A 15861-nucleotide genomic window follows, 5' to 3' on the forward strand; every position below is an offset into this window, starting at 1 on the left:
CGATGCCTAGACTCGCCTCTGTCCCAAGGACGCCCTGAAGACTCTCAGGGGAAGACCAACGGCGAGCTCTTCTATTTGATAACAACGTTCTGAGACAATCACGCACGTGGGGACAAATTTAAACCACACACGGTCCCTCCCCGACAAATTTAAACCGCTGCCGCCCATTCTCACCTCCGCCAGGTACGTCTCTTTTCGGAGGTGCTCCGGTGTACTAGCCCGCCCACCAGCGATATCAACTTTAAAAAAGAACCCGATGCAAGCATTACATCCTAGCGTGTTTCTGCTCTTGGCCTTTTTTTCTCCTAACCGTGGGTCTGGGCGCTGGCTTCCCGCCAGCCCCGCGGACGCCGCCCCTGTACCGCTGCATGGGTCCGCGGTCACTGACTCGCGTGCGGGGTACAGGGGTCAGTTTCAGTGCGTGACCCCGGGTGGCTCGGCCACTTTCCGGGGTCTGTGCAGGGGCTCCTCCCACTCGAGATCAGCTCTGCGACGATGCCGGGGCGGCTCCGCAGCCGGGAGACCTGCGGGAACTTTTCCCGGCGCCCGCGCGCGAGGCCCCGGCAGGTTCGACAGGCTGTCGTTTTGGTTTGGTTTTAAGATCGCGAATCGCGGCGAAAACCCGCGGAAGGAGAACACAGGGGCGCGTAGAAGGGGAAACTGAGCCCCGCGGGCGGGAGGACCGCGCGCCGCCCGGACCCGCCCTGTCCCGGCGCGCCCGCCCTTTCCCCGACGTGGGCGGTCCCGGGCCAGCTGCCCGCCCTCCCTGCGGCCAACCCCCCTCCCGGGCGCCGAGCCCGTCCCTAAGGCGGCTCGTCACCGCCGGGAGGCCAATAGGCTGGGCCGAGCGGCCACGCGCACTCGCACCCGCTGCCTCCGAGGCCCTCCCGCGCTCTCTCCGGCGCTCCTCTCCGGCCCTGGTCCAGCCCGCCGCCGTCGGATCCGCCATGCAGTCCCTGCGCGCCGTGCTCCTCCCGCTGCTGCTGCTGCTGCTGGCGGCGCCTGCCTCGGCGCTGCCTCCCCGGGCCGGCGGCTCCGCGCCTGCTGCCACCGGGCCAGCTGCTGGCTGTCCCGAGCGCTGCGAGCCCGCGCGCTGCGCCCCGCCGCCCGACAACTGCGAAGGTGGTCGTGTCCGAGACGCGTGCGGCTGCTGCGAGGTGTGTGGCGCCCCCGAGGGCGCCGCGTGCGGCTTGCAGGAGGGCCCTTGCGGCGAGGGGCTGCAGTGTGTGGTGTCCTTCGGGGTGCCCGCCTCGGCCACCGTGCGCCGGCGGTCGCAGGCCGGGCTCTGTGTGTGTGCCAGCAGCGAGCCGGTGTGCGGCAGCGACGCCAAAACCTACGCCAACCTGTGCCAGCTGCGCGCTGCCAGCCGTCGCTCCGAGAGGCTGCACCAGCCGCCGGTCATCGTCCTACAGCGCGGCGCCTGCGGACAAGGTACCCCTCCCGCCCTGCGCTACCGGGCAGCTCCCCCGTCCCTCCATTCCACCCTGGCCTTCCCCGCGGGATAAATGGGCCAGCTGAGGGGCAACGGAGCGTTGTAGGGTGTTCAGGGCGCCCGCTCGTCAGGAGAGGTGGGTAGGGCTCTGGGATGGCAGCATTCCACGGGCTCCCTCGGAAGCGAGCGCTGCGCCCGGCCCGGGGTTGGTCGGCGCCTGGCGTGTTCTCAGCGCGCTCTGCCCGGCAGCCCCGGGCCAGGGTGACAAGGCATCCCGCCCGGTGGCCTGCCGCTGGATGCCCTGCGCGGAACCACAGCACCCGGGACCCCTGGAAAAATACAGGAGTGTAAACATAAGGAGGGAAAGTTGAGGACTGAGCGGCTTTGGGACCACAAGAACTTATTTCGGTTGCTTCCCTCCTTCTATTCTCTGCTCCCCTCCTAGCTTTGAAATCACCCATGCAGCAATTTTTTCATGGCTCCTCAGTGAAAAGTTTAACTTTTTTTGGGAAAGAAACAGCGTTGCCTGTAGTTTCCCCCAGATGATCTCCCGGGGAAAGGACTGTGTTAGTACCCCTGACGTTTCAGCACTGTCGCTGCCAGTCTCGCTTGTTTTGAGCCAAAAAAAAAAAAAAAAAAAAAAAAAAAAAAAAAAAAAAGTGAAAGCGGCTGCTTCTGAATAAACTAAACTCCAGCGCTGGATCAGAAATCTGCAGAGCCAGAGGCAGGATGGGCTAGGGATGAGGAGGAAAATGACCAGCTCTCCCTCATTCAGCTTGACTGTATCCAGACCCCTTCTGACCCAGGAGGTGTGTGTGTGTGGGGGGGTGGGGTGGGGGCAGGGAAGACAGTGGAGAAATGCCTGTCCTAACTTTAGGGAGAGATCCTGTGTCTCCATGAAGAGATGCCATGTGGAAAAACAATACAGAGTTCAGCCCCAGCCAGTACAGTGGTGTGGGGACTGGCCAGCTGGGCTTGGCAGTGCACTTGGCCACAGCCACCGGGTTGCTGCCCAGACCTGGTGTCACTTTCTCAGTGCATGCATATGGAGAGAGGGATGGGAGCATGCAGGACTGAGGGTCTAGACTGTTCTTTATAGGAGCATGACCACCTGGCACAGCATGGCTCACATGGAGAGGAGGGTGCCAGAGTGGTACAGGGAGTGGCCAGAGGACGTGCATCCACTAACACGGGAGCACAGAGCCCAACCTCAGCCCTCAGGAAACTCAGCTTCTTTAAGGAGAGGAGAATTATTTCAGAGACAAGTGATCTGAGGGCCAGGGAGGAGCGTGGAGAAGGTACACCTTCGGAGTGCAAGTCCATTGCCAGGTGAGTTGCCCCAGACGCTTTCAGTTTTGATAGCCTCTCCGGAGGAAGCTTCTGCCTCCCCTTCCTGTTTTACACGAGTGAAGCTGAGGTTGAATCACTTCTCCAAGGGCACTCAGCTGAAATGTGAACCCAGATAGCCTTATTCAGAGCCAGCCTTAGGGCCACATCAAAGCCCTGGGAGGGGGCTTTCCAGGAGGAAGGGATCCTGGGGGTGCTCCCTCATCTGGGGCGTGGAGCAGCCTGAGCAGAGCCATAGTTTTGTTTGGGGAGTGGGGAATGGATCGGGGTTGTGGACATTTGGGGAGGGCCAGGAATGATCCGGGCTGGGTGATCAGAGTCCCTGGATGGAGGAAGAGGGACCGTGTCATGTACAATGACGTTCTTGGCAGCTCAGAGAAAGCCTGGCGGGGGACTAGCCTAGTGGAGGAGTGAGAATACCAGAGGGTGAGGAGTTTGGGCTCCTGCCAGAACCTGAGTGTGTAGTGACAACGTTAGGAAAGCATTTTTTGGTCAAAAAAAGGCAGCCGTTACTGTTTGTAGTCTGGCTGCCCGGGGTCCTGAGTTACTTTCACCATGGGAACCGCCTAATTTATTGCCACTGAAGCCGAGTCACTTAACGAGCTCTGGAGTTGGCAGAGTCCAAATACTTGTTTGGTTGAGTTGCCTCTGGAGAGAAACAGGTCCCTCATTGGCCCTCTGTCTACCAGCGGTTCTCCAATGCACTAGGGTGGGGACAGACACAGAAGAATGAGCTTGGAGGGAGACAGAAGGGGTGCAACACTGGCCTCATCCATCCCTCCTACTTTTGCAAATATTTATTGAGTTTGTAACATGTCCGACACTGTTTGTGTGTCTGTCTGCCTGGCATATAGAAAGCACCCAATCGATACATGGGTGGATGAATGAGTGGATGGATGAATGAATGAGTGCGTAAATAGGAGGTGCTGGAGACCCGTAGCCATCCTATTGCTAGTGGAAGGCGTTGCTTTGCTCTGCCCCTTGCTCCCCATCTGTCACTCTGCCCTAACTTCCCAGAGTTATTTCCAGGACGGGAGCCTGGGTGCCAATGACCTTTGTTCAGTCCAAGCCCCACTCCAGCTCTCTGCATCTGGTACCCAGGGTAGGTCAGTTGACATCATAGTGAATGAGGAGAGTTGGCCGCCTGTTCTCGTGCAAGGGTTGCCGGAGTGCAGCTTTAGATGGGTGGACACAGAGGCCTTTAGAGAGGTGCTGTTTGAGTAGAAGATGGGGCAGGGTGGGGAGCACTCTGCCGTAAGGGTGGTCCAGGATCACAGGAATTCAAAGGAGGGTTTGTCTGGGCAGTGTGTGGGGGAAGAGAGGGGGATGCTGTCAGAGGAGAGGTCCTTGGGCAGGGGAGCCATCCATTGGAGTCCTGGTGGCCCTTTGGGTGGAGAAAGTGTCACCATTCAAAAAAAAGCACTTTTGTCTGTGAATTATTTAATGAAGACCTCAGAGAACATCTCTAATTATGGAATTGGAAATGAAGGCAAACCATCAATTTCAGAACTCATCGCTGCTGGCAGGGTCTCCTTGGAAAACTATAGTTATAGCAGAGAACAGGCATTTGTCATGTGCTATGGTGGTTAGGAAAGTACAGGGAAAAGATAGAATTGCAATTAAGAATAGGATAATAATAATAAGGGCTCATGTACAGCTCGTGCTTCTTTTGCTCTGGGCATTTTTTATCGACTCTTCATCCTCCTAACAATGGTTTTGCTATACTCTCCCCTGTCACAGCTGGGTGACAATCACATAGCAGTGCCTTTTCTTGCACTTGGACCCATGCTTCTGGTTCCAGAGCTCTGTTCATAACCCCCACTCGGTGCTGTCGACAGAGCAGCAGCGATTATAAGCCAACTGCAGCTAAGCCACAGCTAAGAGCTGAGATAAACAGTGTTCCAGATGGCTGTGGCCTTAAGCAGGACAGATCCCAGCTCTCCCTCTGCAGGCGCAGGATTTTGAGGACAAGCTTTTCTTCAGTTGCCATCCTTGTAGCCCTGCCAAGGAGAAGCAAACTAGAAGGGGCTGTAGTTAAATCATTTCCAAACTAGAGTCCCAGATCCCAAGCTGCTCTTGAGAGAAAAAGGCCCTTCTGGATCCCTGGAGATTCCAAAAGATGAGCCAGGACTGTGTGACACAGCATGTCTCTGCTAAGTGGACGAGAAGCCAGGAAGGAGCTCCGAAAAAGACTCCCCAGACCGTAGAAGCCCAGTTCATTTCTCCTCTTAGTACACAGTCCAGACAAGCCCACCTTATCCCCAATGGTGGCCCCGATGAGCCTAGAGTCTCCAAGCCTCAGGCAGGAGGAGGATGCCCAGGGGACCCCCGCACTGGAGGTTCTCAGGGGTTGCCGGGTCCTGGACTCGCCCCAGAGCCTCTGAAGATGGGGGTCACAGAATAGACAGTTGCTTTATTTCTCCAAGGCTCGCACCATTTGTAGACTCTATTTAAGTGGTTCTTTTATGGGTTCCTTGAACCTTAATCATTGTTATTTGAGGACCAGACACTTTGCTGAACATGGGGGAGACATCGTGGAATAAAACAAAGCCCCTGCCCTGGAGGCTCAGGCTTGACACAGTCGGGGAGGTACCAGCCTCCATCACTACAAGTGCAGCATCTGCTAGAGGGTCATTTCCACTATCTGCACTTCAAACACATCTTTTGCCGTTTAAGAAATAAGCATGCAAGGGCCAAGGCTTCATTTTAGGGCAGGGTTGGTAGAGAGCTTTGAGTTTCCAGGTTTCAGTCATTTGAAACTTGGAAATTTTAATATAAAAGACTTTGCTCACTGTGGTTGCTTATCTACTTTTATTGCTCTGATGGTTTTACTAAAGAGTTAAAAACTATTAAGTGTTCATAAAATTAGTAAGCTAACAGGATCAAAAGCCAAGCATTTGATTTACTTCATTCTGTCCAGGAGAGCTGTAAATAGTTGCATTGGAGCTTAAAATAACTGCAGTCTGTAGGTGATTATGGCCGGACCATGAGCTCACGGTGGCCAGACAGCCTCAGCACAGCGGGGCTGGATTCTGAGTAGGTTTGGAGTTTCGTGATTCTGGACAAGTTTTGTGCCTTGGATTCAGAAATCAGACTTTCCATGAGCTTATATTTCTAGTGAATAAATATCTCTGGTTAAATTTAATGAGAAGGAGAAATCAAGCTTGGCAGGGGTTGAGGTTCCTTGGAAGACCAGCTGGGATGGCAGGGCCCGAGGGCTGACACCTGGCCCTGGCCTCTGTGGGCGGTTACCTGACCCATGACCAGCTCCTCCTTCTGAGCTCTCAGCAAGGAGAGGACTGGACCAGCTGATCTCTGAGGTCCCTTCTAGCTAGAATGGCCTGTGCTTCTTGTAAGAAAATCAGTCTCAGAGGAGATCGGAGCCCCAGCCTTTCTATTTTGAAGGCTGAGTGCGTTGCCCAAAGAGTTACTTCGTTTTTGAAAATTACAACTGTCAAAGTCAAGGTTGGCACTGAATGGATGTGACCCATCTAGAGCCTGTTTGTCCTGAACTTGGGTTCTGTGCTGGCTGCTGGAAGTCCCTGGGAGACTGTGGGTCACATATCTACCCCCAAGAACCCGAGGCTCTGGGGCCTGGTGTCCTTCCCTGGGGCCTGGGGCTGGACTGCCTCTGGTCCTCTGGAGTGAGTCTCCTACTGAGCCAGCATGGCTTGTCTTTTTCCACCTTCTCTGCCACTAACAGAGAAAAGAGAAAAATGCCATCAACGGAGAAGTTAAGACCTGTAGCCATTCTGAGTACTTTTTCAAAAGACTCCCGGAAGTGGCGGGGAAGTTGGTGTGATTCAGCTCTGCTTAGTGATGTGTGTTTAAAACCACAGGAGGACATTAGCCAGGACAACATGCCTCAGGACAGAAAGGAGTGGCAAGGAAGAGGCCTGTCTGTCACTGATGGATGGGTGCAGAGTTCACCTTTCAGGCTCAGTGACGTGAGGTCCATTTCTAAATTCTTTCAGAACATCTGTTGAATAACTACTGTGCATTGAAATGTACCCAGTAGAGGGAATGAGGGTAAGGCCCGGTGTCCCCTGATCTCATGGTGCTCATCACAGGTTGTGTGGTGCCCAGCTTGAGGGCTGGGCTTCAGAAGTCTGGTCACCACTTGGAGGATGTGTGACTTCTTGGATGTCAACTGTAAAACACTCATCAGCACTGACAGAAATCCAGTGAGCCTGTGCGCGCTTGGTGAAGTGCTTTGTGCCTGGTGCTTTTCTAGAGCTCCATCAGCAGCTGTATGAGCTGTAACAACCACTGTGACCGTCACCCAGGACTGCCAGGGCAGCCAGCCCAGGGCAGAAGTGGGAGAACGTCTCTTCTCCCCGGGGTGAGTGGGCGGGCTGGTTAGGAAGGCTTCATCGAGAAGGGGAGCCGGGGCAGGTGTCCTGGAGGCTGGCCTGGAATTACCAGTTCATACCTCGGGAAGGTCTCCGGGCAGAGCGAGTCAGATTCCGCTGTCTGTCATACTCTGATGGAGATCCAAGAAGTATGTGGCTTCCCTTGAATTAAGAGCCCAGTGTCTGGGACACCTGGGGTTTTACAAATGTCATCTTGTTAACCCTTTCTGGAGTTTGTAACTCCCCGGGGATGGCAGTTTGGAGAAGCCCTGGGGTCTTCTGGGACAACAAGTGGCTTGGTTTCCCGTGCTCTGGGAATTCCTTACAGGGAAAAATTTGTCACAGCTTAAGGAAAAGTTGGGCCGGGAGCCCACGAGTACCCTGCAATTTTAAATTCCTAGGACAAATTGTCATGTAAGCACATTTCATAAGCACTGCCCTCCACAGCCTGGAAGGGCTGTAGCTGGTGCCTCCGCATGGGAGAACCGCGTCTCCCTGCACATGAACGTCTCTGAGGGCATAGGATTGTGGCTGGAATTTCTGATCATTTCCAAATTTGAATAACCTCGTCTTAATGAGTCAGAGCCTTGTGCAATAGTTGAAGTTTCAGGAGCATCTTCTTCAGTAGTTGTGCAATAGCCAGGGGAGCTGGTGGGCCTGCCTGCACGAGGAGCCATGTTCTCCAACCCTGCACACCAGCGGGGCAAGACTTTGCCCACTTGTCCAACACTCGTGTCATCTCACACCCCATGATTGAGATGAGCTCTGGTGCCAGCATTGTAAGTGGCAGTCACTGCACTGGGACAGACACAGAGTTCTGCCACTTGGACTTGCCAGGCAGATGGCTGCCCACCGGATGTGGGCCACGGAAGGCTCTGTGGTCACTCTGCTTTTCCCTGGAGTGGAAGGTGCTACGTGGGGAAGCGAGTGTTACATTCCCAGGACAGGCTGGATGGGGGAGGTGCCACCATGCAGGACAGTGACCAAAGAGCTGTCATCTCCATGTGCTTTCTTGAGCTGGACACTGACCGTCAGGTTCCAGATCTTGCCTGGTTCTTCCCTCAGCTGCCCAGGGAGGGAGAGGTGCCATCTGGGCTACCCAGCCCCAGGGTGGATGAAGCTCTGGGAGGTTCACCTAACTCAGCCAGTAGGCGGAGGGAGGCAGACCGGGGTTTGACCCCAAGTCCTCTCACTTGGGAACTGTCCCTGAGACTTCTTTGCCTCAGTGCTGCTTGGAAGTATTGATTCACCTCTGGGTAGTTTTCCATCATCAATTCTGTTATTCATTTCTACTTTAATTCTGCTGTGGTCTGAGAATGTACTTTACATTATTTCTATTCCTTTAAGCTTGTCAGAGAGCTCAGTCTTGGTGACTGCTCCCTGCTAGATGGAGGACAGGTGTCCACTGGCCATTGTGTAGATGTAGGGGAATGATCATGCTGTTTAGATGGACCGGGTCCTCACTGATTTTTCTGCCTGCCCAAGAGGGACGTTGAGGTCTCCGAGTAGCGCAAGGGAGAGGGACTTCTAGTTGGCTAGACTCTTCCAGGAGTCCAGGTAGAACCAGGACCAGGAATGGAGCTGGAAGGATGGAAAATGATATGCTTCTTAGGTGTCCAGGCATAGGTCTCCTTTGGGCACTGTCGTAGTCAGTTTTCTGTTACTATCATGAAATATCTGAGGTTGAGTACTTTAAAAAGAAAAGACGTTTATTTAGCTCACAGTTCCCGAGGTTCAAGGGCGTGGTGCCAGCCAGAGTATGCTTGGCTTTGGTGAAGAACTCATGGTGGGTGGTGGCATAATGGTAGGAGTGCATATAAAAGGAAGAGGTCACATGTCCACACAGGAAGCCAGACACACACAAACACACACGCACACACACACACACACACCAGGAGGGGCCAAGGCCTGCTTTTTTATAACAAGCCTCTTGCAAGAGCTGACCAGGATCCCAGGGCAGCACCCCGATCATCCAGTTGTATCCCACTAGGCCTTGCCACTTAAGGGTTCCACACGACCTCCCAACATCGCCACCCTGTGGCCCAGGCTGACAACACACCAACCCTTGGGGACACGCTCAGAGTGTAGCAGGTGATGTGGTAGCTCAGGAAGGTCCAAGGCAGAGTTCACTACCATCCTCTCCAAGGGCAAAATACTAAAACACTTTGTTCCAAAACACAGCATCCCAGTCACTATACGGAGCACATAACTGTCTTGAGCCAGCGTCACAGAGGGCACGTTCCCCATCATGAGGCTGTGTCTGCATAGTGTCCTCTCAGTCTGAGTTTCTTCTTTTTCTGTTTTTGTGGTACTGGTATTGAACCCAGCAGTACTCCGCCACTGAGCTACATTCTCAGTCCTTTTTATTTTGAGACAGGGTCTTGCTAAGTTGCCCAGACTGGCCTTGGATTTGTGATCCTCCTGGGTTCTTGGGATTACAGTTGTGTGCCACCACTCCCAGCTTCAGGCCAAGTTTCTGTTTAACATTTGCTGGTCAGGAAATGGCCTGAGCTGACATGCCTCAGATCCTAGCCGGACATTTCTCCACCAGTCTGAGATTTTTGGCTCTGAAAAGTATAGCTCAATATGGTTCAGCCCCCCTTGGCCAAAACTTAGCAGGAAAACCCAGGTAATTGTCCGGGAGATGCGGAAGGAAGGGTGGAGACTTGAGACAACCCCAAGGGCCCCGTGCACTGAGGTTTTGCTCTCCCTAAGCATCTGCAGTCTGTCCCCTTGGAACAGTCATCGTCGGCCACCACAGAACCCCTTCATCCTCTGAAAAAACATCACAGCTCTCACTTTCCACGTCTCCCATATCAACTCCTCGTTTTCCTACTTTCCTGGACCTTGTGGACGAGGATGCTGCCTTCCCTGCACCGACAGACGTGGTAGCTAGCCAAAGCCACCACCTGCCTGTGGGGCAGATGTGCCTAAAACTGGAGTGTAGACAGTTTTGCAGGTTCTACAGCCCAAACTCACTTCACAGATGGGAAACTGAGGCACCCAATGGGAACAAGAGGCATAGCTCATCCACGGGCGCCTGGGGCACCTGACCCGGGGCCCCTCCCACAGCCCCTCCCAGCTGCCTCCTCCTGCAGGAGCAGTGGGTGTTTGGGAGAGGACGCCCCTCAAAGCGTGATGGACAGCGGGAATCTTCACCTACTCTCCCTTTTCAAGATGGTGCTGAGGATAGCTTTTATTTCCCCCAAATAACTTTTTGTTCTCCGGGTTGGAAGATGAATGCAAAGCAATTCTATGACTGGCTTCTCCCCTGGGGGGTTGGAAGCACCCGTGAAGGCTGGGATGGTAATTATAGTGCTCTTGCTGCAGGCAAAACAACCCACAGAAATATCATGGTGGACACACGGTGAATCGGCCGAGGTGAGGCTTCAGTGCTTTTAGCCTGTGGTTGGTTAGGTTTCTTTTGGGATAAATCTGCCAGGTTTTTCCTCTTAGCGTAAAGGCTCTTTTTAGTTTGTTTTCCCCACATTGTTGAGCCATCCTGGGAAGCGCGTTCATGCACCTGACAGCATGTTGTACTGTGTCCGTTTTTTAAAAGTTAGAAATATCATCTAAACACATCAAAGATAAAAGAAGGGAAAAGATTCGTGAATTTTCCACCACTAGTGTTCCAGCAGCATCCTCATTTCTGTCCCAAGCTTTGCCACTGTTTGGGTAGCGATCCCTGCTGATGTCCCTTTGGGCAGGGGCAACAGTGCAGAGGCACGCACAGTCATGTTCATGGCTACTTAAGTTTCTTGGGTCATTCTCTTAGGGTGGACACCGAGAAGTGCAGTAACTGGATGGAAGGACGTTACTTGTGAATTGCCAAATTATTTTCCAGAAGGTTGTGGCAATATTTGTTGCCATCAGTTATAGAATTTCAACCTCTTAAGTCACTGAAGGTCAATAAGAAAAATCCTGAGGGAAATCCTCTGGGATAGATGGAAAATGATGGTCCAAACCAGTCATTCTGTTAGTTACTTTCTTGGTCTTCAAAGTTACCTTTATTCTGAGGTTCATCTTCTGTAAGGGATAAGCGATGTTTGGGCAGAATGAGCACTTTGGACATTCACCTTTACCTGGGTTTAGGGAGAATTGTGATCACAGACTGTCTGACCTGGGAGGGTTCGTGTGGCTGTCAGGTCCAGTGTGCCTGGGCTCAGTAGGGGAGATATAGGCCCAAGGTCATGAGGCAGGACATATCAGAGCTGGAGTTCCTGGATGCCCAGCTCGGGGACTCTAGCAAGGAATCTCCAGGATGCCATTGCTGTCCAGGATGCAGGAGGAGGCCAGACGGTTTTGTTTATTTATTTTTTATTTTTTTTATTTATTTTATTATTTTTTTTTAATATTTATTTTTTAGTTCTCGGCGGACAGAACATCTTTGTTTGTATGTGGTGCTGAGGATCGAACCCGGGCCGCACGCATGCCAGGCGAGCGCGCTACCGCTTGAGCCACATCCCCAGCCCCAGTTTTGTTTATTTTGAAGAATATGTTCATTCAAATGTTTTGCTTGTTTGTTTTGTGGTGCTGGGGATTGAACCCAGGTCCTTGCACATGCAAGGCAGGTACTCTACCAACTGAACTGTATCCCCAGCCCCATTCAAATGTTTTGTACACTTAGAAGTAGAATGTGAGCCACACATAAGAAACTCAATTTTCTAGTAGTTACACTAAGAAAGTAAAACAAAAGTAACATTAATTTCATAGTAACTTCATCGAGATATAATTCACCGGTTGTGATGATGCGCACCTCTAATCCCAGACTCTGGAGGCTGAGGCAGGAGGATCGAAAGCTCGAAGCCAGCCTCAGCAACTTAGCGAGACCCTAAGCGTCTTAAAATAAGAAAAAGGACTGGGGATGTGACTCAGTGGTAGAACACCTGTGGGCTCAATCCCTGGTACCACAAACACACTAAATAAACAAACAAACAAGCACATAAATAAGACATTCTTCTTCCCCTCTGCCTGGCCCTAGCCAGCCTCCTGTCTCTGAGTTTGTGTTTTCTAGATGTTTCCTGTAATTGGCCTCATTCAGAGGCTGGTCCTCTGGGACTGGCTCCTGTCACTGAGCCTGTTTTCAAGGTCCCTCACTGTGGCTTTAGGAGGGCTGCATCTCCCTGCTGTGGAGCCTGACACCAGCCCTGGACGCCTAAACTGCTGAGGCAGTGCCGAGGGTCCTGTCAGAAGAAAGCGGAGCCCGGCCAGTCCGGGCTTTGAATATCAGGGCATTCTGTGGGGCGGGAACCTTGTCTTGGGAGAGCAAAAACATGAGGAAATGCCGTTTTGGGATTCATTAGCTCATATGCTTTTCTTGGCTCTGGAAAGGATGTGGGAAGTGGTCTAGCCCTCCCCCTCATCTGACAGACAAGGTAACTGAGGCCCAGAGCAGGGAAGTGGCTTGTCTTGGGTCCCGGGTCCACTCTTCTTCCTTGAGGCGGAATTTCCTTCTGGTGTCTGCTGAGGCTTCTGTGGTCCCTCATGGGCCTCCTTTAGCAGCTCATGGGCAAGTGGGCCTTGGCCACTGCTCTGGCCTCTTCCTGGAGGACGAGGCTTGCTCTCCATCTCCTCTCCCCTGGGGCTAGCCTGACCCTCCCTCTGCCCCCAGGCGAGCAGCCTCTACTGGCCCTGCCTCCTAGGCCCGCAGTGCCTGGGCAGCCCCAGACAAAACAACCCGAGGAGTCCTGGCAGGAAGAGAGGCCAGTGGAGAAATCTGTGAAGGTCAGGACCGGAGCCAGATGCTTATCAAGAGGAACTGTTGATGGCGTTGCAGACTGGGCAGTCAGCTGTTTCCCCAAAGATAATAGATGCATCATGTGGGGCCTTCACACACTGCTGAAAAGAAGTTGTACGGTGGAACATAATTGGAAACTTTCTTCTACTACATAAAAGAGGCCAGAAAAGTCAGTCAAATGCAAGGATCTGGACCGAAGCCAAGCATTCCACACAGGCTGCCAGCAAGGGTCACTGTCACAATTTTTTTCTCCTTGCCGTTGAAACTGAGGAGCAACTTTTCAATGGCAGGCACCTTTGAGCAGAGACTCGTTCTGGAAAAGGCACCCTTTCCCAGTAAAGCCAAAGCTGAGGAACTGGGCTGAGCCTGTGAGTCACAGCAGAGTTAGGGGCTCGCAGCCAGCTGGCCAGGTGCCCCCAAAGCTGGTTCCTGATGCGCCTATTTGAGGGAGACTGTCCTAGACTTGTTTGGGTGATCCTTCTGCTTCCCTTCACCTGCCGCCATCGACCGCAGCCTTGGCCCAGGCCCTGTAAACAGGCCCTGCTCAGAGCACCACCCCGGGCAGCGCGGCCTGAGGTCTGCTGTCGGCTGAGCCTTCCCCTCGGAGCCGCCTGGGAGACTGCACCAGAAAGAGAGGTGCTGCCAGCTCTTGGAGTGCCAGTGTGGGCTGGAGACGGGAGGCCAGGCTCCTGCTCCACCCCTCTTCCTCCTTTATTCATTAAAAGGAAAGAAAGAGGTCACATGAGTTCTGTTTCTTTCTCTGCAAACGACAGGGCGGGTCTCTGCCCATTTTTCAATTTTTAATCTTAGGAAAAACGACCGTGACTACCTGTGAATTCACTGTATTTTAGCAAGAGCGGTTCTAAGGGCTATTGGCTGTGGGAAGATTGACAGGACACCAAAGGGACACCGGGGGCCACGTCTTTCTGTTGTGTTCTTCCTTGGACTTGGGGATGATGATGATGGCGCCTGGGCTTTTCAGGTTGATTTTAGACCTCAGCTGGCCACTGTGGCCACAGCTCGGTGATGCCTGTGTCCTTCCTGGGCACAATCTCTGTTGGGCTCTAGGAGACCGCTCTGCCTGGGCTCCTCTGTGCCCCCGGGGCCCCTCGCCCTGGAATCTACAGCCCCAGCACGGATTAGGATGGGGGTCTGGTTTTCTGGAATGTGCAAGGTGTCACTTCTGCTTCAGCGTCTCCACGCCTCAGACCAGCCCTGAGCCCGACTCTGGCTGCTGCTGACGAGTTTCCTTGGAATTTAATGGAGTGGCGTAGACAGAGCGCAGCCACCCAAACCCAACACAGGCAGCCAGCGGTCTTGTGGGGCATCTCCGGCACTCGCCGGGTTCTGCTTTCCCTTCCCCAGGCAAACTCTCTCGCAAGCAGGAGGCCCCATCCATCCCGTTGCGCTTCGTGACTGATTCAGATAGATGTCCCCTGGACCTGCAGGGAGAAGGTGGCCAGCCCCGCTGGAGGAGGAGGAGAAGGCCGTGCTCCTTCCTGCTCCGCTCCCGGCCCATCTCTCCCTCCCTGCTCATCCGGCTTCTTCCCCGCTGTCTTCTCAGGCCATTCTCAGATTCAGCAAGAATCCTCACAAAGGGAGCATTTTTTAGGGGAAGACTCATCCCCCTTTCCCTCCCTGGATGCACCCAGCACCCCACCCCAGCTGCAGGCAGCACAGTAGTTAACCGCCTGTCTCCTGGTCCTGTCTCAGCTTGCCACCCATTCCTGGGACAGGTGTGCTGGTTGGCCCTCAGGTGCCTATGCTCAGCCAGAGAGATGAGGCGAATTCCATCCTGACACGAAAAGTCCTGAGGGGGGACCCAGTGTTGAGTAAAGATCTGTGTTCCAGGTCCTGTCCAGTGACTGGCCAGTTTGGGCACTTGGTGTCGGTTACCCTGGCCTGCAGCCTGCTTGTTCCCACCTCTCTGTAGCTCTGTTTCTGCTAGTGCACCCCCTTATCCGACGTGCTGGTGGTGGTGGGCTTTGGTTCAGGGGGTGCTGGGAAGCAGGAGGAGTGGTGGGGGTCGGCTGACCTGTGGATCCCCCCAGCTGCTCCCTTGTGTCCCAGCCCTTGTAAAGGTGCTGGACTATGAGTAGAGCAGGTGGGTGAGGACTTGTCCGTGGGTCCCAGGAGTGTCATTTCCTCCTGGGGGTCCCCTGTGGATTGGGGCCTGGATTTGCTTAGTAGCGTCTTTGTGGTCTCCTCTGGTAATGCTAGGGATTGATGGGAGGACCAAAGGAATGTGAGAGTGGCCCTCAGACTGCGCAGGAATGAGAGGATGCCTCCGGCAACAGATTCTGGGTGTCACTGCAGGAGGCTGGACCTCTGGGGCGGGCTGCAGGAAGGTGCCCCACCCCTTCATACACTGCACTGGTCCCAAAGATCTTTCCCAGTTTGCTCAGCATCCTGCTGGGGGCTGCTGTGTTTGCCTTCTTTGTTTACAGTTTCCTTTCCAGGGAGACCCAGAGCAGTGACTACAGGAGGCCAGGGAGACTTTCCTGGGCAGCTGGGCGGAGCTTTGAGCCCACAGCAGTGGAGGCCGCAGCACAGGCTCTCCTGGAACCCCAGATGGTCAGAGTGGCTTCCTGGCCCTCCCAGTGTGCAAACGCCTCCTGTTGCCCTCATTTCCAACCTCTGCACGATGGATTCGAAAAAACTTGCATGCTTCTGTCTCTGGCCAGGTCCAAGTGGCAGAAGAAAGGAGACGTCCAGCCGTCCTCACCGACCACCGGCCTGCCTGGTGCCTTAGCTTGTCCCTCGTCCTAAAGAGCAGTCCCCGTGCCCATTCTGCTGTATTTTTGACTGGCTGTTTTCTTCACATCTTTCCTGTTCCCTGAATCCGGGCGGTTGTTGGAACTGGGCTGTGCCCTTGCTTGTAGTCTGGAAAGCCTGTGCTGTGTTCAAAGTTGAAGAAATTAGGTCAAAAATCACAAGTGATTTAAAAACAGGAAGGGACCTGAGAGGTCACCAAGTTAAGTCTCCTCATTTAA

The 15861-nt window shown here is 53.7% G+C and overlaps 1 protein-coding gene across 1 annotated transcript in view; it reads left to right on the forward strand.

Moving 5' to 3' along the window:
- The first annotated feature begins 818 nt into the window (after nucleotides 1-818).
- HTRA1 (HtrA serine peptidase 1) overlaps nucleotides 819-15861 on the forward strand; it is a 46048-nt gene continuing 31005 nt past the window's right edge. The window contains exon 1 of the mRNA XM_081268001.1: nucleotides 819-1431. Coding sequence (XP_081124127.1) covers nucleotides 948-1431 — 484 coding nt within the window. The 5' untranslated portion in view covers nucleotides 819-947. The remainder of the gene's footprint in view (nucleotides 1432-15861) is intronic.

This window comes from Spermophilus citellus (genome assembly GCF_964194105.1).
Source record: "Spermophilus citellus genome assembly, chromosome: 15".
Lineage (NCBI taxonomy): Eukaryota > Metazoa > Chordata > Mammalia > Rodentia > Sciuridae > Spermophilus > Spermophilus citellus.